Genomic DNA, 25,201 nt, shown 5'->3' with positions numbered 1-25,201 from the left:
TTCTAGTTCTGGTTCCGCGCTCAGGTTCTAGTAGCTCTGATTCTGCTGGACTGTACTGATAGCCTGGCACTGTATATAACCAAAGTTCTCGCTTGGGTTCTAGATCAGGTTTTGGGCCTGGGTCCTCCTTACCGGCCTGGCAGTTGAGGCAGCAGAGGTCCTGATGGAGGTACTGCTGGTTCTCCAGACAGGTTTTGTGTCGCTGTGTTCGGTTCCTGTCATCGCCGGACCACTGGGCCGCCAACACGCCACTGAGCTCCGCCCCACAGCACGCCAGCCCTGAGCACAGCAGGAACACCACCACCTAGAGGAGGCAGGGATGGACAACGTTTCATTTACTTATTTAACCTTTACTTAACCAGGCAAGTCAATTAAGAACACATTCTTATTTACAATGACGACCTGGAAAGGGCAGTGCAGCAAGAGAGAGAGTGAGAGAAAGAGTGGGAAAGAGAGAGAGATTGCTCCCATTCATATCATACAGGAGGGAGAGGTTCACATTAGCAGTCTATATAAACACTCACTCGCCCACCCGCATGGGAGCAGGGAGAGAAGAGAGTTTATATTCTCATAAGAAACTGTGTGTGAGCAATCTGGGTCCTAATTTGAACCACCTGATCTGAACATCTGCAGAGGAAAGCCAATTAGGTGGCTGAAGTTAGAAAACAACCTAACATGTGTATGTATGCAGAGTTTACACCATATACTGATGTTAAATGTTGAATTAAGGCCATTAAATACAGTTGTTGAAGTAGGATTCTAGGCATGTTGAATGGCCAGGTCACGTGGCGTCACTGTTCTGGGGTTCAGAGAAGATCCCAGGGGAAAAAAACATAAAAGTTCAAAACAGATTTTTTTTTAAATGTGGTGGAGTGCAATACCATTCTATTCAATAATATCTGATTCTAAACCAGCAAAAATATAAATATGTATACTGTGCATAGATCTTTTTTTAAATGACACCTACACAGACAGACACTTCAAACAGATAGTTCAAAGCGTATCCAAACAATTTCAATCTATTCAAAATGTCATTTTGGTTAAACCCATTGTCTTGGACAACCATAACGTTCTCTAGTGAGGAGACAATGGGGATTGATAGGTATCATATAGCTAAAGCTAGCATGTTGCTGCCCATATCAGATGTGATCCCAGTAATCCATTCATGTGCTGGGTAATAACAGGGCTTGTATGGATGGGGGGGACAGAGTAGAATACAGCAGAGCACTTTAGTGTGGCCCAAAGGCACCGGTGTTTGTTCACATGCCTTTTCACCTTGTCACTGTGAGAAGGTCCTATTCACCGGCAAACAACACACTTTAGTACCTCTACATCAAGTGACCCACATTCTTAAAACCCCAGCGCTTTGACTGGGCCGACATGCGACACCACCACGAAGCCCCTTGGAAGCAATGCGACACCTCCTCGTGTAAATGAGTGGCCTAGTTTTGGTAGGTTTTGTCTCTCTCTCGTAGACCCCACCGTGCCCCACCACCGTGCCCCACCACCCTCCCACCCCCATAACTGGCACACAGCGCTCAGTTCAATCTAACCCACAATATTTACACAATAGCCCTTTTATTTTTCCCATGGTCAAATAACATAACGTATTGAAATCACAGATTTCTGGTACTATAATATTTTTTATAGTAATCCAGTCAAAGGTAGAGTTCCAGTTTTCAGAATAAGTCTTTGTGTGCATGGGGAGTAGTTTGTAAACAAAGACAATGGATGAACATAGCGACTACTCAAATGATGGGTTACATGGAATTCCTGGGAAACTAGTGGAGTTGACTCCTGACAGACTGGAGTTGACTTGTGTAAGACTACAGTAGAGTTGACTCCTGACAGACTGGAGTTGACTTGTGTAAGACTACAGTAGAGTTGACTCCTGACAGACTGGAGTTGACTTGTGTAAGACTACAGTAGAGTTGACTCCTGACAGACTGGAGTTGACTTGTGTAAGACTACAGTAGAGTTGACTCCTTACAGACTGGAGTTGACTTGTGTAAGACTACAGTGGAGTTGACTCCTGACAGACTGGAGTTGACTTGTGTAAGACTACAGTAGAGTTGACTCCTTACAGACTGGAGTTGACTTGTGTTATACTACAGTAGAGTTGACTCCTGACAGACTGGAGTTGACTTGTGTAAGACTACAGTAGAGTTGACTCCTGACAGACTGGAGTTGACTTGTGTAAGACTACAGTAGAGTTGACTCCTTACAGACTGAAGTTGACTTGTGTAAGACTACAGTGGAGTTGACTCCTGACAGACTGGAGTTGACTTGTGTAAGACTACAGTGGAGTTGACTCCTGACAGACTGGAGTTGACTTGTGTAAGACTACAGTAGAGTTGACTCCTGACAGACTGGAGTTGACTTGTGTAAGACTACAGTAGAGTTGACTCCTTACAGACTGGAGTTGACTCCTGACAAACAGACTTGACTCCTGAGTCTAAGCTCCTGTCATTCCTCACTTGGATCTGTGGAAGGCGGCCATGCCTTGTTGTTCACAGGGAGTTTCCTGGCCGGTGCAGCGCTGCTGTGCACCCGCCGAGCCTTTTGCTGGCTCTCTCCTTCTCCCCCCTCCCACCCCCTCTCCCCGCTCACGTCAGACTTTCCACAAACACGGGGAGGCAGAGTAGAGGGGCCGACGACCAGCAGAGCACTCACAATCACACCATTTAGCTTTATCCAAACATAGTGAGAGTGAAGAGGCAAAGAGAGGGGGGAGTGAGAGAAAGAGAGGGCAGAAAGAGTGAATGACAGAAAAGGGGGCGAGAGGAAAAGATAGAGGGGTTAACAGCTTGTGAGATTGTACAGAGGGAGTTAAAGAGTTGAATGTGTGAATGTGAGGGAGGGGAGACGGGGGAAAGCAAAGGACTGAGGCTGTGTGAAAAAGAAGGAGAAGGGGAAAACGACAGCATGCATGTGTGCATTTTGCATTTGTGAAAGCGGGAAAGATAGAAAAAGGAGAAAAGCCCAACCAGGGAAGAGTGAGGAGAGATTGAGCCGTGCATTGGAAGCACACTATAGACAAGAGAAGTAGTGAAACCATGACGAATCCCACAAACAGTAATCAGGCTTGCTTAGAAGCGTAACCATAGTTATGTGCCCAATCAAAAGCCTGAAGGGTATACTACAAAGCCGGATCAATGAGTTATCCCTCTAACTTTGATAAACAAGCAGAAATAACTCGATTTTTTTGTTAATTAAGAAAGCTAAACTTTTTTGTTGTCGAGTCATTTAGACCACGCCCATTTCAAGCTTATCCTCCCCATAAATGTTATTTCAGAATTTTTATGCAAGTTAGATAGCTACTCCTTGATCCTACTTTAGTAGTATACCCCTCAGGTGGCTACTGGAAAATACACGTGCGCATGCGCACACACACACGCACACACACACACACGCACACGCACACGCACACGCACACACAACCACGAAGGGCTGCTGAGCAGTGACATAACATCCTGTCTGAGTGCATTCCTGGGACTGTGGATCACTAGATTCCTCCATGCAGCAGCCATCCCAACCTCACAGACAAACCTGTTCTTGTCTCAGCAGTTTACAGGCGCCCCAAAGAGGAAAAAGGTCACTTTATGGGGAGGAGGAATATCTAACAATGGAATATCCCATTGAGCCATGGCCATTAGAAAGAGAGAGTTTCTTGTGTGACTGAGGTTTGCTGCTCAAGTGTTGAATTGGGGAAAAACTCTGTCTATTCTGCTAAATTACTTCCATATTGTACAGTAAGCTCTTGATATGAAACGGAGTAGTAGACATACATATTGTTCAGTATTGAGTTCTGAATGCAGACAATTTAAATTATGCCTCAAAACATGATCGACCAACATTACAGCTACCTGTACACTTGACTACAGGCCTTACCACTTTTCACACACCTTTTGTGTAACTGCCTGCACTTTCATGTCACACTGGTTATTTCCTTGTAGTTACTAGGGTTGGGCGTCTATTAAATAAAGGTAAAATAAATATTACCAAAATGCAAATTCTATGCTTCAGTTGCACTTTTCCATTCGGAGGAGAATTAACAAACGGTGCATTCTATCAGCAGACAGCGCTACTTTTCTCCAGTACCTTTCGGTGTAGCCTACGTTTCTCAGGTAAAATGCAAGATTAACTTTAAGCAAAACATTAGGAAATGTAGCTGGCTTTCTATGATGAATATTAGACATATAATGGCCATGCATCGTTTTTTACAAAAAATAGCGTTGCACTTCTGTTGTCATCTGATGAAAATGAAACTACAGTTTTTCTGCCAAATGTGTTGCACTAATGTATTTTCTGTGAAGGAAAGCTATAGTTGCATGACCCTGATCACACTATTGAAGCAAAAAACACTGTTGACTTTCAATATAAAACACGACACCTGTCAATACACAGCTGGACTCCACTGCTCCTGCTTTCTCCGTTCCGCTATTTACAAACAAACACGTGACTGGCTCAACTGTTCTGGGGAATGATGGTAAGCTTCATAATGTACAATAATGTGACAGGTAAATTGAAGAACGCAATCAGCTTTATCTCCTAACGTATTGCACAAGTTGACTGCAGGTATTTACTTAAAAAGTAGCTACAAATATGAAAATGTATTGAAAAACTTAAAAGAAATAATTTTAAATGGTATTGATCTGATTATGTAAACACTGGGCAGTACATGCATGCAATGCACACACACACACACACACACACACACACACACACACACACACACACACACACACACACACACACACACACACATTTGGTTAACTATTCTTGTGGGGACCTAACAATTAATTCCCATTCAAAATTCGATTTTCCCTAACCCCTAACCCCAAATCCCTAACTCTAACCCTATACCCTAAGCCTAAAATAGCCTTTTTCTTTGTGGGGACCGAATTTTCCTTGTTTTACTATCCTTGAGAGCAATTCTGGTCCCCACAAGGATAGTAAAACCAAACACACGTTGTCGTGCGCACACACACACACACACTGAGACACACACACACACACACACACACTCTTAGACCAGCCACAATGTGGTAGAGTTTCATAAGGAAGAGGACCGGAGTGGCCACCTTAACCTCAGTGCTGAAAAAGAGCCCTCCAAGTCCTAAAGCCACAATCCCTGGTCTCTGGCAGCCCACCAATACTAAATACTCAAGTGTAGTACAGTACAGCAGACATCCTGGCACATGGCAGAGAGAGAGAGAGGCAAAGAGAGAAACAGAGAAATATAGAGAGAGAGAAAGAAAGAGAGCCAGAGAAAAAGACAGACAGAGAGAGCGAAAGAAAGAGAGAGCGAGAGAGAATGAATGGACTGCAGCCTTTGTGAGCCTCACTGTCCCCCAGTCTGGCAGCAGTTACTCTCATCCAGTTCCTGTCATTGCCAGGGGTACTTCCAAATTGCCCTGGAACACTCGACATATGCCACTGTGTACACTGAAGTTGTATTTATTGCTGAATGACAGGACCCCCTTTCAGCCGAGCAGGTTATCAATGTGGCATTTAGAGGGTTTTATTCCCCTCCTGTGGGTCGTACAGTGAGCCTCATTATCTCAGGAGGGACGGACACACACACACACACACACACACACACACACACACACACACACACACACACACACCAGAAGGGTCAAGTCAGAATGTACTTTATTTGATATAAAACAGATGATTTCAATCAGAGCCATATCTGATAAGGAGCAGCAGGCTGTACCTCATTACACCCCTTGGGAGTGGGACCCTGACCCTCGTCTGTATCCCGATCATGCCTTTCCCATTAGCCACTCATCCATTATCTGGGAGGGAAATACGTGTTAGTGGGGATACTGTACACCCATCCGTTCAGATTAACTGGAAGGCGGATGAAGGAAACAGGCCCTGATATGGAGGTTCAGATTAGTGAAGGAAAGTACTGCTAAGAAGAAGGTAGGCTGAGATAGAAACACAGTGAGTGCAGAGACGCTTAAGGGGTTAGTTCACGCCAAAATCATAGTTTGACAGATGTTTTGAAATTGAAAAAGTTGATGTTAAGTAGTTTATTGTGGGTCAATTGCTTATACTAACTATATTAGGTCAGTTTTACAACTTCCTGAGGACCTACAGTGCCTTTAGAAAGTATTCACACCCCTTGACTTCTTCCACATTTTGTTGTGTTACAAGGTGGGAATAAAATGGATTTAATTCTAATTTTTGTCAGCGATCTGCACAAAATACTCTGTAATGTCAAAGTTGAAGAAGAATTCTAACATTTGTAAAAAAATATATATATATAAAACACAAATATATATTGATTACATAGTATTCAACCCCCTGAGTCAATACATGTTAGAATCACCGTTTGGCAGCAATTACAGCCGTGAGTCTTTCTGGGTAAGTCTCTAAGAGCTTTGCATACATGAATTGTGAAATATTTGCACATTATTCCTTTGAAACTCTGTCAAGTTGGTTGTTGATCATTGAGACACAGCTATTTTCAAGTCTTGCCATAGATTTTCAAGCTGACTTAAGTCAAAACTGTAAGTAGGCTACTCAAGAACATTCAATGTTGTCTTGGTAAGCAAATCCAGTGTATATTTGGCCTTGTGTTTTCCTCTAGGATTTTGCCTGTGTTATTCCTATTCCATTTCTTTTTATCCTGAAAAACTCCCTAGTCCTTGCTGATGACAAGCATACCCATAACATGATGCAGCCACCACCATGCTTGAAAATATGAAGAGTGGTACTCAGTGATTTGTTGTGTTGGATTTGCCACAAACATAACAATTTGTATTCAGGACATAAAGTTAGTTTCTTTGCCACATTTTTAGCACTTTTACTTTTGTGCATTATTGCAAACAGGATCCATGTTGTGGAATATCTTTATTCTGTACAGGCTTCCTTCTTTCCACTCTGTCATTTGGGTTAGTATTGTGGAGTAACTATAATGTTGTTGATCCATCCTCAGTTTTCTCCTATCACAGCCATACAACTGTGTAACTGTTTTAATGTCACCACTGGCCTCATGGTGAAATCCCTGAGCAGTTTCCTTCCTCTCCGGCAACTGAGTTAGGAACAACGCCTGTTTCTTTGTAGCGACTGGGTGGACACACCCTCCAAAGTGTAATTAATAACTTCACCATGCTCTGCTTTATTATGTATTTTTACCCATCTACCAATAGGTGCCCTTCTTTGCGAGGCATTGGAAAATCTCCCTGGTCTTTGTGGTTGAATTTGTGTCTGAAATTCACTGCTCGACTGAGGGACCTTACAGATAATTGTATGTGTGAGGCAGTCATTCAAAAACCATGTTAAACCCTATTATTGCACACAGAGTGAGTCCATTCAACTTATTATGTGACTTATTAAGCAAATCTTTACTCCTGAACTTACACATGTAAAGTGTTAGTCCCATGTTTCATGAGCTGAAATAAAAGATCCCAGAAATTGTCCATATGCACAAAAAGCTTATTTCTCTCTAATGTTGTTGAACAAATTTGTTTACATCCCTGTTAGTGAGCATTTATACTTTCCCGAGATAATCCATCCACCTGACAGGTGTGGCATATCAAGAAGCTGACTGAACAACATGATCATTACACAAGTGCACCTTGTGCTGGGGGCAATAAAAAGGCCACTATAAAATGTGCAGTTGTGTCACACAACACAATGCCACAGATGTCTCAATTTGAGTGAGCATGCAATTGGCATGCCGACTGCATGAATGTCCACCAGAGCGGTTCCCAGAGAATTTTATGTTAATTTCTCTATTATAGGCCGCCTCCAACGTTGTTTTAGAGAATTTGGCAGTATGTCCAATCGGCCTTACAACTGTAGACCATGTGTAATCATACACGCACAGGAACACAAGCATTTCGCTACATCAGCAACAACATCTACTAAATATGTACAGTGGGGGAAAAAAGTATTTGATCCCCTGCTGATTTTGTACATTTGCCCACTGAAAAAGAAAGGACCAGTCTATAATTTTAATGGTAGGTTTATTTGAACAGTGAGAGACAGAATAACAACAAAAAAATCCAGAAAAATGCATGTCAAAAATGTTCTAAATTGATTTGCATTTTAATGAGCCTGCATATTCACCAGACATGTCACCCATTGAGCATGTTTGGGATGCTCTGGATCGACGTGTTCCAGTTCCCGCCACTATCCAGCAACTTTACACAGCCATTGAAGAGGAGTGGGACATTACAAAGGCCACAATCAACAGCCTGATCAACTCTATGTAAAGGAGTTGCGCTGCATGAGGCAAATGGTGGTCACACCAGATACTAACTGGTTTTCTGATACAGGCGCCTACTTCTTTTTTTATGTATTTGTGACCAACAGATTCATATCTTTATTCCCAGTCAGGTGAAATCCACAGATTAGGGCTTAATTAATTTATTTCAATTGACTGATTTCCTTATGTGAACTGTAACTCAGTCAAATCTTTAAAATTGTTGCATGCTGCGTTTATATTTTTTTCAGGGTATTTAAGCTTGCCATAACAAAGGGGTTGAATACTTATTGACTCAAGACATTTCAGCTTTTCATTTTTTATTAATTTGTACACATTTAAAAAAAAACATAATTCCACTTTGACATAATGGGGTATTGCTGTGTGTAGATCATTGACACAAAATCTCAATTTAATCCATTTTAAATTCAGGCTGTAACACAACAAAATGCAGATTAAGTCACGGGATGTGAACACATTCTGAAGGCACTGTATATTACAGGTCGAAGTCTTCACTCGAGGCAACATTCAAGTATTACTCATCTCACTCACCCCTAAGAGATTCCAAAGTACCTGACTCAGAACAAGACACATTGTGGTTTGCATCTTGATTTACTGAAAGTTTAAAACTGAAAGGCAACAACAAAAACAAGGTACTAGGTTTTCAGTTTGACTGTTATTCAAGATACAAACCACAACTTATCTAGTTCTTAGTCTGTTCAGACTCTTGCACTCTTTTCTTTCCTACCGGTATAACCATGTAAATAATAGGTAACCTTCAATAGCATTAGTAAAAGCACTGCCCTGTAGCCAAATGTACAATACTGTATATCATTACATGTCTAACTGATTGTGTACACCCATATACTAGCAACATTCCTCATGGCAGTGTATCATTTTGAAATGCATCCTTTAATGTTTTGATGACACACCACTCTTTTAGTTTACTTTCTCTCCCTCTTTACATCTGGAAATTCCTAAATGAAAGTGTGTTAAATTGACTCACATTACTCTTGAGTAAGCCCACATTAGATACTTGACCATTCAAACCCACATAGATAACCCTGACAAGATGCTGAAAGTAAACTCTTCTTCTACTTGAGAGATAAATCCAGCGTATCTTTTGAAGCTGGGAAGAGAAGATATGCTCTAGCTATATGTCTTTCAGTTATAATCCAGAGTGACATACTGTATACAGTATGCGTACCTCTTCTGTGGTAGGGGTCTGGTACATCACAGCTTGTACCATTACCAACAAGTCACTCACCCACCACAACTGCATTCTTTATCAGACACTAACGAATAACATTAAGATATATGTTGGGGTGAGAGTGTGTGGCTTTATGTTATATACTGCACAGACAAATACAGTGCAGTACATAAAGCCCCTCAAAAACACCAATAACCACACAACACATAAGCATGCACAGTCGCACAAACACACACATTATGTAAACACATACACGACACCACCAAAATTCAATGCCACACATACAGTATCCACCATCAGACGCGCATGCAGACACACGGACACAGCATATCAGTAGGGAGCATGTGAAATGGTGCGTCCCCCTCCTCCCAGGGTGTACAGGAAGGCCCAGACAATGCCGAGGCTTCATGCCGTGTTCAGCTCCACACTGCACTCTCTCTCAATGGCTAGTCCTAGTCCTCCTAGTCCAAGCCTGGCCCGGGCCGAGAGCTTCTAGGTCGTATCCGCTCTGGCAGTTATTTTTAACTCAATGAAGCCACTGCTCCAAGACACACACACTCAGTTTCCTCATCAGAGTAGGGTTCACTGATTACTGTGCCATAGCACAGCGTGTGTACTGTACGTGTGTGTGTGTGTGTGTGTGTGTGTGTGTGTGTGTGTGTGTGTGTGTGTGTGTGTGTGTGTGTGTGTGTGTGACACTGGGTTACAGTGTGTGACAGGTTAGGTTAGTTGACTTTCACCTTCGTACAAGGGGTAGACAACAACCTTTGTGAATTTCCTGCTCAAAGTCAAACAGTTGTGGTTGCTAACACAACTGACAATGAGGCCCTGAGTGACCACAATACATCTGACTTAGTGCCTTGATGAAGTGTGAGAAAGAAGTGGGCTGACATATCTAAGAGCTGTGGTAAAGAGTCAAACAAGTGTCCTTTAGTTAACTACTCTTTATGTTTCAACACATCCAGTGTGCGTACCAGTATGTGCATGCATGTGTGTGGTGGGAGTTGGGGGCAAGGGGGAATTCTGTGAGGTTTATTGTTGCGTAGCTTTACACAAAAACATTGACCTGAAAAGGTCCTTTCAAAATCAACCGCTTGTTGAGTAGGAGTTTGACCTAGGGCTGGGTGATATGTTGAATTTATTTGCACGATTTTCCCAACTGCTTATATCGCAAGAATCTAGGTTTTGTTATTTTTCATTTTTATGAGCGTTTCTGTCCGCTTGTTCTCATATTGTATTTTTGGTCTAGTCTCCTTCGATCCTCTGTGCACCTCCACATTCACACCAGAAATCTGTATACAGTTGAAGTCGGAAGTTTACATTTACTTAGGTTGGAGTCATTAAAACCCATTTTTAACCACTCCACAAATTTATTGTGAACAAACTATAGATTTGGCAAGTCGGTTAGGACATCTACTTTGTGTATGACACAAGTAATTTTTCCAACAATTGTTTACAGACAGATTATTTCACTTATAATTCACGGTATCACAATTCAAGGTCAGAAGTTTACATGCACTAAGTTGACTGTGCCTTTAAACAGCTTGGAAAATTCCAGAAAACGATGTCATGGCTTTAGAAGCTTCTGATAGGCTAATTGACATCATTTGAGTCAATTGGAGGTGTACTCTGTGCCTCTCTGCTTGACATCATGGGAAAATCAAAAGTAATCAGCCAAGACCTCAGAAAAAAAATTGTGGAACTCCACAAGTCTGGTTCATCCTTGGGAGCAATTTCCAAATGCCTGAAGGTACCATGTTCATCTGTACAAACAATAGCATGCAAGTGTAAACACCATGGGACCACGCAGCCGTCATACCGCTCAGGAAGGAGAGGCGTTTTGTCTTCTAGAGATGAACGTACTTTGATGCGAAAAGTGCAAATCAATCCCAGAACAACAGCAAAGAACCTTGTGAAGACGCTGGAGGAAACAGGTACAAAAGTATCGTTAGCCACAGTAAAACGAGTCCTATATCGACAACTTGAAAGGCCGCTCAGCAAGGAAGAAGCCACTGCTCCAAAACTGACATAAAAAAGCCAGACTACTGTTTGCAACTGCACATGGGGACAAAGATCATACTTTTTGGAGAAATGTCCTCTGGTCTAATGAAACAAAAATAGAACTGTTTGGCCATAATTACCATTGTTACGTTTGGAGGTAAAAGGGGGAGGCTTGCAAGCCGAAGAACAACATCCCAACCGTGAAGCACGGGGGTGGCAGCATCATTTTGTCGGGGTGCTTTGCTGCAGGAGGGACTGGTGCACTTCACAAAATAGATGGCGTCATGAGGAAGGAAATGATGTGGATATATTGAAGCAACATGTCAAGACATCAGTCAGGAAGTTAATGCTTGGTCGCAAATGGGTCTTCCAAATGGACAATGACCCCAAGCATACTTCCAAAGTTGTGGCAAAATGGCTTAAGGACAACAAAGTCAAGGTATTGGAGTGGCCATCACAAAGCTCTGACCTCAATCACATAGAAAATTTGTGGGCAGAACTGAAAAAGCGTGTGCGAGCAAGGAGGCCTACAAACCTGACTCAGTTACACCAGCTCTGTCAGGAGGAGTGGGCCAAAATTCACCCAAATTTTTGTGGGAAGCTTGTGGAAAGCTACCCAAAACATTTGACCCAAGTTAAACAATTTAAAGGGAATGCTACCAAATACTAATTGAGTGTATGTAAACTTCTGACCCACTGGGAATGTGATGAAAGAAATAAAAGCTGAAATAAATCACTCTCTACTATTATTCTGACATTTCACATTCTTAAAATAAAGTGGTGATCCTAACTGACCTAAGACAGGGACTTTTTACTAGGATTAAATGTCAGGAATTGTGGAAAACGGAGTTTACATATTTTTGGCTAAGGTGTATGTAAACTTCCGACTTCAACTGTATAATGACGAGATGCCCATCTCTGGCCTAACAATGAGAGTCGTTGTACCAAAGGCGGGAAAAAATAAGCCCATAGAAACGCATGGACTTATTTTGGACAGATTTTAGCCAAATACTGTTATACTAGCTGTCTAGTCTGTGTTTTATAAATGTGCAATAAGCATAAAACACAATTATAAAAAGGAATTGGCAACTCCTTCTCATTCTGAGAAATAAGGTAGGCCACTTGATTTCAACATCAAGGCAAGGTTGGCTACTTTGAAGAATCTAAAATACAAAATATAGTTAGGTTTTTTTAACACTTGTTTGGTTACTACATAATTCCATGTGTTATTTAATAGTTGATGTCTTCACAATAATTCTCCAATGTAGAAAATAGTACAAAATTAAGAAAAACCCTCGAATGAGTAGGTGTGTCCAAACGTTTGACTGCTGTTGTATATATTGTGAACAAAAAAATAAATATATCATTTTTAGGCCGTATCGCCCAGCCCTAGTTTTACCTTCTGTGAAACTAGCTTCACGGTAACACTGTAGATAGCCAACTTAATGCCACCTATTAGCTTGAGTGTAACATTTTGTTATTTTTAGAGCAGAGTTAAGTTCATTTCAACCCATGTATTGAATTTGACCAAGTTAGAAAGAAATGACACAGCTATTGGAGTGTGGAGCGAGATAGAGAGAAGGGAAGACGGAGAGAAAGAGAAGAGTGACTCACTCACAAATCTCTTTAGAGAGTCCATTACCTTGTTCCAAAGACAATCACATTAGTGCCATAACAGGGTGTCTCCAAATAAAAAGCTCTTTGAAGCCACTGGATAGTTTATAGTCTTATCCATAAAGATTCAGACTGTGTGTCTGGTCCAATAGGTCTACAGGGCCTAAGTGACCATCTCAACGTGTGATTTATGTCTTTGTAAACACTATCCCACCCTATGGACAAAGGTTGGGGCGCGTTTAACATCCTCTGAACATTTTTGCGTTATTTGGATCTGAGAGGGAAAAATACATAGAGGACTTGGCAGGGTTGTGAGACACCTCTGAACTAGTAGTCAGTGAAATGCATTATTTTCACAGTAAATCACTGAGCTATAGGAGGTTAATGAATCTCAAAGAAACAACCATGTAGTTAATGTTATTATTATCTAGTTACCATTTTACTAAGTCATTTCTTAGTAAATACCTAGTAACTGATATACCACCAAATAAAGTACATGGTTCACTATCTGTGTTCCATGAGTAACAGGTAATCCTGACAGAATTACTGGATAACAACTGCATCAAACAGATAGATCTAGGTCTCGGATAAAGTTAATCGATTTATCCAAACAATCATAATGAACACTAATGTGACAGAGCTACACATCAATCTAACATCAATAACAGTTAATAATAGTGAAGGCACCAATTTGAGAATGTTAGAGCAACTTCAACTATATGAAAGATGTCTTGGCATGTTCCTCAGGTTAAGTGGGTGTCATAAATGGCAGCTATGTCAGGTGACACTCTTGCACTCTGTCTGTCTGTCTACAGTGGCTACAGTAAACAGAAAACTGAGTTATACATAAGGTGTTGGCAACAGGTGTATTTCCAGATTAACTTGGTCAACACATGACGTCATATTACATTTTAACAGGCAAACAAGTTTTGGTCATGCGCTGTAAGTGGTTCAGATATTTGACTGCATGTCTGGAACGAATGAGTAGTTAATAGAGGAACACGTCACCTTCACTAGTCCTTATCAACCCTTTTCACTGAGGAGATTACAGTAACAGGTGTGATTCAAAGATGTACATTGAATGTCTATTCGATGACATACATATTAAACACCGCCACTCTGTTTGTTCTGGTCCTTGGTGATAAAAATGATAGAGTGAAAAATGTTAACACGATCACACCTTCCCACCACATCCTTCCTTTTATGTTCTGAGGTTTGATATGAACTCTAAATGAGAAGCGATCAGTCAGACCTGTGAGTGAGTGTAACCACCACACTGACAACCTGCCATCTGATTAAAAGGCTTGCACTGGGGTTGCATCATACTGTAGGCTGTAGTCTGCATGTGACTTCTCTACTCTATCAACGCCAGTGCTTGCAGTGGAATGTAAGAGGTGCCAGCCTGGTACTCTTTCCTTTCACTGTTCCATGGTTTGTATCTTTGAGACAGTATTATAAAAGACAGTATCATATAAGAGACATATTCTAAAGTTCCATAGTTTTAGACTAGACCTATATGTTTGCTATGTGACTTTTAATTGTGAACCATACATAGCATGAAGTAGCTTTGGTGACCAATAGTGGATCCTATCCTTAGCCACACTGTTGAACTTGTACTTCTACTAATATAGAAGCAGCAGGCCTATAAATAGGCCTCCCTGATGGTTGTCTTTTCCTTCGTTGCCCATAGAGATAGAGAGTGATTTCCTGTGTGAACCCACACCCAGTAGTAAAGTAAACCAAACCACAGATAACATTTAGTGTAAATGAGTGCGGGCTGGGCATGACTAGATTGATGCCCCTAATAATCTGTAAATCTGTGTATTTTCTACACAGGAAGTTTACTGAAGAGACAAGCAAGTACACTGCAGTCGTTTGGAATGGAGTCGAGGGAGGACCATTGGGGGGGTTGAACGTCCGCTCGATCAGGGGGGTTGAAAGTCTGCTCGCGGTCCCCTAGCAACAAGCATTGACTGGCGAGAAGACTTCAGAAGTTTCTGTCGTTTACAGAAGAGATAAACAATGACATCGCCACCCCAGAGAGAGAAGCAATTTGGTCTAAGTAGCGGAAAAATGCATGACTTCAAACTTGGATGTGATGATTAGGTTACTCTGTCCAAAACAACCTCTGGTGCTAGATTGTACACAGCAAATTGTCCAGTGTTATCTAGTGTTGATTTTCAGTGTAACATTTATTTATTTATTTCTTTTTATTTATTTTATTTTTTACCCCTTTTTCGTGATATCCAATTGCGATCTTGTCTCATTGCTGCAACTCCCCAACGGGCTTGGGAGAGGCGAAGGTCGACTCATGCGTCCTCCAAAACATGATCCGCCAAATCACACTTCTTAACACCCGCCCACTTAACCCGGAAGCCAGCTGCACCAATGTGTCAAAGAAAACACTGTTCAACTGACGACCGAAGTTAGTCTGCAAGCGCCCGGCCCACCACAAGGAGTCGCTAGAGCGCGATGAGCCAAGTAAAGCCCCCCCCGGCCAAACCCTCCCCTAACCTGGACGACGCTGGGCCAATTGTGTGCCACCCTATAAGACTCCCGGTCATGGCCTGGGATTGAACCCAGGTCTGTAGTGACGCGATGCAGTTCCTTAGACCGCTGCACGATTCGGGAGGCCCAGTGTAACATTTCTAGTGTTGATTCAGATATTAAATTACATCTGAAAGTGTTGAAGGCCCAGTGCAGTCAACAACGTAATTTTCCTGTGTTATATATAAATATTTACACACTAATAGGTTGGAATAATACTGTGAAATTGTAAAAAAGTATGATAATGCCCTTTTAAAGCTGTTTGAAAAGACTGAAATTTCAGCCTGTTTTGGTGGGATAGAGCTTTGGCCTTTCCATGGTGACATCTCCATGCAGTAAATTAGTTAATAGACCAATAAGAAAGAATATTCAAAACCTCTCTGCCAATAACAGATAGTTTTCAGTTTTACCCTTCCCACTCAGACCACTCCCAGACAGTCCTAGCTAAATTCTTGCATGAGAAATCGCTCTTTGCTAAGAAGCTATTTTATTTATACCATTTTAATTGAAAACAATCACAGTAAGGTACTTAATTGTTACCAATAAATAATTTGATATTGAGATAAAAACAGTTGCATTGGACCTTTGAATTAACACTGATTGGTGTAAAAGAACCCGTGTTGGTGTTAATAACCAGTATTAAACCAAAACCATCATTATTATATTTCCCAGCATGCTTTATTACAGGTAGATTTTTAAAAAATTGTTTATTTCAAAATCTACGTTTTTGCATGTACATTGACTAATTAATCTTATGTTACTCAAATATAAAGAACATATATTGTGTTAAACTAATCCAATCTGTTACTTGGACCTGTTGCACCCGTTACTGAAATGTGACCGACAGGCTCGATTAGGTCTTATGTAGCAACATTTGAAATTGTGTTTTTTACATTGGATAAAAGTTGACACTCAGAGCTAGAAACTGGTATTTCATACACAACAGTTGAGGGATAATGGGAAAGTAATTATGCATTGAAAGTTGATAAACTTGTAACCCCACTTTAGAGAAAATATCCCTTGAATGTTTTGGAACACCTACTGGAAGGCTCTTCTTTGTCTACACCCATTCAGCATCGTTCACACTCTCTTAAGCCTTAGCCCCACCCATCTCGTTAAGGATTCACATGAGAGGCCATGTGCTAAATAGAGTGAGTACGGTAGTGTACTAAACAACCAAAGATTGGTTAACACGTTTAAATGTTTTACTCACGTTGGCTACAGTGAAGGAGAGCCCGTAGGTTTTGGTAGCAGGCCGTGTCAGTGGCACTGTATTGTCCTCAAAGCGAGCAAAAAAGTTGTTTAGTCTGTCTTTGAGCAAAGCGTTGTGATCCGCGACGGGGCTGGTTTTTCTTTTGTAGTCCATGATTGACTGTAGACCCTGCCACATACCTCTTGTGTCTAAGCTGTTGAATTGCGACTCCACTTTGTCTCTGTACTGACGCTTAGCTTGTTTGATTGCCTTGCGGAGGGAATAGCTACACTGTTTGTATTCGGTCATGTTTCCGGTCACCTTGCCCTGATTAAAAGCAGTGGTTCGCACGTTCAGTTTTGCGCGAAGGCTGCCATCAATCCACGGTTTCTGGTTGGGGAATGTTTTAACAGATGCTGTGGGAACAACATCACCGATGCACTTGTTAATAAACTTGCATACCGAATCAGCGTATTCATCAATGTTGTTGTTCGCAGCAATGCGGAACATATCCCAGTCCACGTGATCGAAGCAATCTTGAAGCGTGGAATCCGATTGGTTGGACCAGCATTGAACAGACCTGAGCGCGGGTGCTTCCTGTTTTAGTTACTGTCTATTGGCTGGGAGCAACAAAATGGTGTCGTGATCAGCTTTTCCAAAGGGAGGGTGGGGGAGGGCCTTATATGCGTTGCGGAAGTTAGAATAACAGTGGTCTAGGGTTTTGCCAGCCCTGGTAGCACAATCGATATGCTGATAGAATTTGGGGAGCCTTGTTTTCAGATTAGCCTTGTTAAAATCCCCGGCTACAATAAATGCAGCCTCAGGATATGTGGTTTCCAGTTTACATAGAGTCCAATGAAGTTCTTTCAAGGCCGTCGATGTGCCTGCTTGGGGGGGAATATACACGACTGTGATTATGATCGAAGAGAATTCTCTTGGTAGATAATGCGGTCAGCATTTGATTGTGAGGAATTCTAAGTCAGGTTAACAAAAGGACTTGAGTTCCTGTATGTTGTTATGATCACACCATGTCTCGTTAATCATAAGGCATACACCCCCAGCTTTCTTCTTACCAGAGAGATGCTTGTTTCTGTCGGCGCGATGCGTGAAGAAACCAGGTGGCTGTACCGACTCAGACAGCGTGTCTCGAGTGAGCCATGTTTCCGTGAAACGAAGAACAATATGTTAACCTGTCTGGGCTAGGGGGCAGTATTTTCACAGCCGGATAAAAAACGTACCCGATTTAAACTGGTTACTACTCTTGCCCAGAAACGAGAATATGCATATCATCAGTAGATTTGGATAGAAAACACTCTAAAGTTTCTAAAACTGTTTGAATGGTGTCTGTGAGTATAACAGAACTCATATGGCAGGCAAAAACCTGAGAAGATTCCAAGTAGGAAGTGGCCTGTCTGCGATTTTGTAGTTCTCCTTTTGCTTGTCTATCGAAACTACAGTATCCGTGGGGTTATGTTGCACTTTCTAAGGCTTCAATTGGCTCTCTAAAGCCGCCAGAAAGCGGATTGGGGCGTCTCCTGTCTCTGGGCAAAGTATAGTAACTCAGTTTGTCAGTGGTCTGCCTGAGGACAAAGGGAATGGAAATGCGCATTCACGAGACCTCGCCATTTTTTATTTTCCTCTTTGAATGAATACAGTATTGTCCGGTTGGAATATTATCGCTATTTTACGAGAAAAATACCATAAAAATTGATTTTAAACAGCGTTTGACATGCTTCTAAGTACGGTAAAGGAACATTTAGACATTTTGTCTCGAAATGCGCTCGCGCGTTACCCTTTGGATAGTGACCTGAACGCACGAACAAAACGGGGGTATTTGCACATAACTATGGATTATTTTGATTATTGTGGAAGTAGCAGTCCTGGGAGTGAATTCTGACGAAGAACAGCAAAGGTAATCTAATTTTTCTAATAGTAATTCTGAGTTTAGGTTGACCCGAACTTGGCGGGTGTCAAATTAGCTAGCCGTGATGGCTGAGCTATGTACTGCGAAATGTGCTTTCGCCGAAAAGCTATTTTAAAATCTGACATAGCGATTGCATAAAGGAGTTCTGTATATATAATTCTTAAAATAATTGTTATGTATTTTGTCAACGTTTATGATGAGTCATTTAGTAAATTCACCGGAAGTTTTGGGTGGGAATGCTAGTTCTGAACATCACATGCTAATGTAAAAAGCTGTTTTTTTTATAGAAATATGAACTTGATTGAACAAAATATGCATGTATTGTATAAAATAATGCCCTAGGAGTGTCATCTGGTGAAGATCAAAGGTTAGTGCTGCATTTAGCTGTGTTTTGGGTTTTTGTGACATATATGCTTGCTTGAAAAATGGCTGTGTGGTTATTTGTGTCTATGTACTCTCCTAACAATCTAATGTTTTGCTTTCACTGTAAAGCCTTTTTGAAATCGGACAATGTGGTTAGATTAACGAGAGTCTTATTTTTCAAATGGTGTAAAATAGTCGTATGTTTGAAATATTTAAATTATTGCATTTTTGAGGTATTTGTATTTCGCGCCACGCGATTCCCCTGGCTGTTGAATAGAATGGGACGCTAACGTCCCATCTAGCCCATAGAAGTTAACAATTGGCTAAATGTGTAATATGTTAGAATTTTGCTGAAAGTATGGTACAGTATGTGTCACGTCTACTCCTGCTCACTGTCTCTGGCACTCGACGTCACCAGTTTACTAACCACTGGTCCTGGCAACCCATCAATACGCACACCAACGCCCAATCATCAGTCAGACCTGGACTTCATTACTACCTTGATTACTTACCAATTATCTAGCACTCTGTTCTGTCAGTTATCAAGTAGTATCGTTTATGTTTCCTTGTTAGACAATTCTCTTGTTTTGTATTCGTTCCATGTTCGTTATCATTAAACTCACACTGCACTTGTTTTCTGACTCCCTGCGTCTACGTTACAGAATATTACCTTACAAAAAATGGAAGCAGCAGAAGAGAAAGATAGGTACAAGACGGTCGGCGAACCTACTCCGTCAACACCACGATCAGCTGGCGCAACTCGGTGAGACTATAGATAAGGTCCTCCGCGTCCCCCACCTCGACACCACCCGAGATGATTCACTTTCAAGTAGCGGAGGGCCTTCTACCACGAGTCGTCCAAGTGAGCCAGTCCCCCAGCCTACCCAGCAGTCCGCCCAGGTCAGTGATGCCCTACTGTCCCTCCCAGACAAATGTCATGGCTTCCGACTCCAGTGTTACCTCTATTTAGCTAATCAGACGGGAACCCCCACCACCGAGAGGTCCAAGGTTATTTCCCTGCTGACCAGGTGGGCGTTGGAGTGAGTTACAGCCGTTTGGGAGAGAGGAGAGGAGGAGCTGGGTTCCTACGAGGGGTTCATGGCTCAGAGAGGGTGGTGAGCAACTACGCCAACTCTGGCAGAGTGCCCAGACCGCTGCGGAGTATGCTATCACCTTCCGGCAGCCTCCAGTGGCTGCAATGAACCGGCGCTCTGCACCCTATTCCGAAGAGCACTGTGCGAGGAGGTCCAGATGGAGTTGGCAAGCCGGGACGACAACCTTTCCCTGGACGCGCTCATCGCAAATGCCATTCGTCTGGACAACTTTCTTCGAAAGCGTTGGCGCACTCCTCGCCCTCCTTTGGCCGTCCTGGGGCATAGCCTGAACCCATGGATATAGGGGTCACACACACCTCTCCGTGGCAGAGCAACAGCGTCGGAGATGGCTGAGGCTGTGTCCCTATTGCGGGCAGGAGGGACACCAGCTACAGCCCTGTCCGGTGCGTCCCAACCCGAAGTCACTAGGGCAGAGGGACGGCCTCGTGATCATCCATCTCCCAGGGTAGACGTGATTATTCCTTCATCATCGTTTTACGCCAAACCCTTCCTGATTTCTATTTCACTGGCCGGCTGTTCCACAGGTGCTGTCTCCACAGCTCTAATGGACTCCGGCGCCGCAGGGATTTTATCGACCAGTCCCTCGTCTCCTCCCTGAACATCACCACATACCTGCTCTCCTTTCCTTTTCCGATCCGAGCCCTGGTAAACAACAATTGGGATCTGGCACCATCACGCACATCACAGCACCACTCACCCTCACCGTGGGACCCATGCACCAAAAAAGCCTTCCTCACCATCACTACCCCTGTAAACAAAGTAATCCTCGGCCTCCAACGTCATGACCCCACCATCTCCTGGTCGAGGATGGAAATCACCGCCTGGGCACCCAGATGTCGGAAGACCTGCTTTCCCTTACCTTGTGGATCCATGTCGGTTGAGTCCTATAAGTGCCCTCCATTCTATCAGTCCGTCCCCCCATATTGTCGGCCCCATGTTTTGGAAAACCCAAAGGGTCTTTTATCCAAGGTTAAGTGTCTCAGGTTTTACTGATGCCATATTTATAGCGTCAGGTTTTGGCACTGCACTGCTGGAAAAAAATCAACAGCACAGCACTGAATGGCCCTTTCTGTGTGGAATAAACTTTACATTGGCAGGACGAGTACGCCTCTATAAAATATATAGGCATGTCTGTGTGTGCGTCTGTCTGTGACCTGGGGATCTAGGACAGTTGAAATTCATTTTCAACAGTACTGTATTCAGTAATATTGAAGCTGGAATATTTTGCAGACCACATTTCTCTGCATACCATGAGTTCTACATACTTTGTACTTCAACTACAAGTAAAGAGGTGCTAAACTATGTCCCACCATGTCGATCAATACAAGTAGGCTAAACTGTAGTGAGGTGTTATTAAAATGTAGGTACAAACTAACATGTATATGTACCCCCATTCACATCAAGGTAATAACTAGCCTATACATTCAATAGAAAAATGCCACACAATCATATCATGAAATCATGAGAAGCATTTAGCCAGTGTTTCAAATTGCTTGAGTAGACCAACCAACCAACCAGGCAATGGTTTGATCCAATGTCCCAGACAGTCAGTGCTGATGCCTGGGGGCTGAATTAATAGGGTGGGATCATGTCCCGCACCAGATGGTGACTGTTGTCATGGGGGAAGGGGTCAACATTATACAACACATGTACAGTTAAGAAGCCTACAGTATACACTTTCAATACTGTACATGAATAGTTACAATGTTTCCCAGTAAACAAACAAATACCACTGATAATACGCAGCATTAATCACGCAATGATGTTCAAGTACAGTGGGCTACAACTTGAGAGACTACCGAAAGTTAGTTGAATAAGGAGTAGAGAACGGACGGCTGAGATTGCTGTAGCCTAGCCTATTGTATCTCGGGTCTGCGGCGAGCGGTGCTCGAGCGTAGCCTCTCGCCCGAGAGCAAGTTGTAAACTTCAGGTAAACGTCAGTCTTCGTTTGTAAACGGTTAAATAAAGTAGCTTAGGTACTCAATATGCATAGCATTGGGCCATCAGTACTATTTCAGCACGAGTAAAAGTTACTTTGTATCGTTCAAACTACACGGAATCCCATTAACAAAGTGGCCTTGATAGGACATATAGTCTATGTTACAACAACATACAATACTATATAATACTTAATAATACTTAAATAAATATAATATTTATTTTCTTACCGAACATTTCATGAACGTCAGATTGAAGATCATCATGGAACTCCAGCGACTATCATTCAAACTTCAACCTCGTGTAGAAATCAAAAAATTCCTTTCAAACACAACTATTTGTTAAAATAATGCATTTTAAGTAAAACATCCAGTTGTTTCCATGTATTTAGTTATAAAAGCGATGCTTTCTGAAGACGCGTCTGTTTTACGCACTCACACTTGAGAGACTATCCCGCCGATGGCATAATTCTTTCGAAGAAAATCCTCTACACTCATTGACGTCATCCCTGCCCATAGACCAATCACATAACTTCATTTGGAGTGGAAAAAACAATGTCAAAAACAATGTCACTCCCAACATTTAGAAGTAGGCGACGTCACTGTCAAAAATGAAACAATATTTTATACACGTTGGACGTTCTTTTTTCATTCAATCCAACAAGTTTTGCTAAATATATTTGGACTAGAATTTTAGGCTATCATTTTAAATATAATATTATAAATCATGAATCTGTTATGATGAATGTAAATTAATGAATATACAATAAGTTCATTATTAATAATTAATTCTACAATAACCTCAATGCTGTAAGTAGGCTGAAGAAGATTTCTTATTTACTTTAAGACAGACCAACACACTCTCTATAAGTGGGGATGTTTAGGTGTTGTAATTGTTCAGAACATTTAGAACTGTGTAGGGTTGACACAATTGCCACATGACAGAGTGACTATCTGAACCTTCGGCAAGGTACCTGAATGAGCTGCATGTATGGCTCTCAGATGAACTGACTCATTAGGACCAGTTATTGCACACAGGGGAATTCCAGCACTTGACTGTGTTCTTTAATAAATCACAGGATCCATTCTGCCAGTGCCAGACAATGATGCAACACAAATATTGTGCAATCAGCAAACCTGTGACTTTACTCAAGTAAAGACTAAAGACGAGTAATTACTATGTCAGTTCACTGGATAAGCTAGGCCAACTTCCCTTTTTATTTGTCTGTAGAGGATTTTTGACCCTGAAATAAAATAAGTGACATTTCATTTACAGTAATTTAACATCTTTAGTGTAGATCTTCAGCCCATCTCTAGAATGTTGTAGTTTTAACAGTGTAATGGTGTAATTCAATACCATTGGATAAAATGTGGCTTCCATTTGACGTGTGTTTTTGGTGTCAATTAAGATAAAGGCTTAGTCAAGCCTAGCAACCCAGGATGCAAGTTAGCTGTATTTCCACAGGTAATACCACATATGTAGGTACGATTATAAGGATGTAGGCTCGGAACTTCACTGATGCAATAGTTCTACAGAGTTACTGTTGGTCACATTGACATCCTCTCTTGCTAGGCTCTTTATGATAACTTACACAGATGGTGAACAAGACTATATTGGCCATATTCTTACTGTATGTAGGATGCAGTATAGCCTGAGCTGAGCAGCATATGTATGAGAGTGTCTGGGTACATGTTGACAACTGTTATGCCAGCTATGCTAGGGAAATGCTCCATTGACAAAATATGTGGTGGAGAGCGAAAGGATTTTCCTTCGCACACTGTACAAACAGAACTCCTTCACTTCTACGTATCTGACTAAAACAATTATCTTTGGGCTGGCCATCACACACCTCTGATGTAAAAAATAACACCAGAGAAAAAAATGAAAGTGCCACTGTAGTGAGACTTGTGTGTAACCATCAAACTACAGAAGGTTTGACTCTGGGCTTGACTCATACTTGTGGCATGCCATTGGAAACCCTAATCCTAGCGAGCATAAACAGTGAGCTCAGTCTTCACATAGAGATGCTGTTTACTCACACTCTGCCTTTGTTTGGCTTGAGTAATGAAATCCTCACTGAATCCTAGAAGGAGAGAAACAAATATAGTGCAGTGGATCTGTTGATAGCCTACTGCCAAAAGGAAGTGTTGAATTTTTCTTAGGTCAAAACTCTGAGGCAAATCAATCATCTCCCTGCTATAGTTTGAAGATATGAACATGACTAAACACTTTAACCTGTTCAATTTTGGAACAACAAAATAGTTCAAGTTGAATAACAGATGCATCATCCCCATTCAAAAGTTTTCACATAAAATAAACTTGTGTTTCAGTTTTTGTACTATCTAGGAAATCGGCGAACATTTATTCCCCTCGGCTCACATCCTGTGTTACTTCTTGTGCATGAGGTCATTGCACGACTCAACAACAGGAAGTGTTGTGATAGGCTTGTTTACAAGCCTCTCTGGCCTCTCCTGACAGAACCAGTAGTTGCTATTACACACTGACTGGTTTGGACACTGGAACTAGTACTGTATGGGCTATCTATAAGTACTCAATGCATTTTAGCACTTAAAAACTTGCAGTGTTTCCCTATATCTGCTCCTCGGACAAGATGGCGCCGACATACATGGTCGCCTTGTTTCTAGCTCCTGGTCAACTTTGCAGTATATTTTATATTTTTTGTCTTATTTCTTACATTATTTGCTCAGAAAGTCTCTGCATTATTACCTACAGCCAAAAATAACTTTTGGATATTAGATCGGCGGTCACTTACCAGCATTTTGACGAGAAATTAGACTTACTGAATTGGATCCTTTGTTTAAACTCTCCAAGGCAATTCCATTTATCCCGGGGGCTGCTCCAAGACCCTGTCGCAGGAGAAGAGGAGTAAGGAGTGAGCTCCTAGTCAGACTCAGGAGGCGTGCATACCATCAAATGCTTCTTTGTATATTACTCGCTAACGTTCAGTCCCTGGACAATAAAGTAGACAAGCACAGGGTGAGGATCTCCTTCCAGAGAGACATCAGGGAATGTAACATACTCTGTTTTACGGAATCATGACTCTTTCCGGATG

At 41.9% G+C, this 25,201-nt stretch overlaps 1 protein-coding gene across 1 annotated transcript in view; it reads right to left on the bottom strand.

Annotated features, from left to right (window-relative positions):
• The window catches only part of LOC115159678 (tumor necrosis factor receptor superfamily member 10B), a 36,563-nt gene extending 13,980 nt beyond the window's left edge, over window positions 1–22,583 (bottom strand). Inside the window, exons 1-2 of the mRNA XM_029709633.1 lie at window positions 22,359–22,583; window positions 133–304 (exon numbers count right to left, since the gene is read on the bottom strand). Coding sequence (XP_029565493.1) covers window positions 133–304; window positions 22,359–22,394 — 208 coding nt within the window. The 5' untranslated portion in view covers window positions 22,395–22,583. The remainder of the gene's footprint in view (window positions 1–132; window positions 305–22,358) is intronic.
• Between the last annotated feature and the right edge of the window lie 2,618 nt (window positions 22,584–25,201).

The sequence above is a fragment of the Salmo trutta genome, chromosome 23 (assembly GCF_901001165.1).
Source record: "Salmo trutta chromosome 23, fSalTru1.1, whole genome shotgun sequence".
NCBI lineage: Eukaryota > Metazoa > Chordata > Actinopteri > Salmoniformes > Salmonidae > Salmo > Salmo trutta.
Note: the sequence above shows the minus strand (reverse complement) of the source record. Positions and strands in the feature narration are given on the sequence as shown.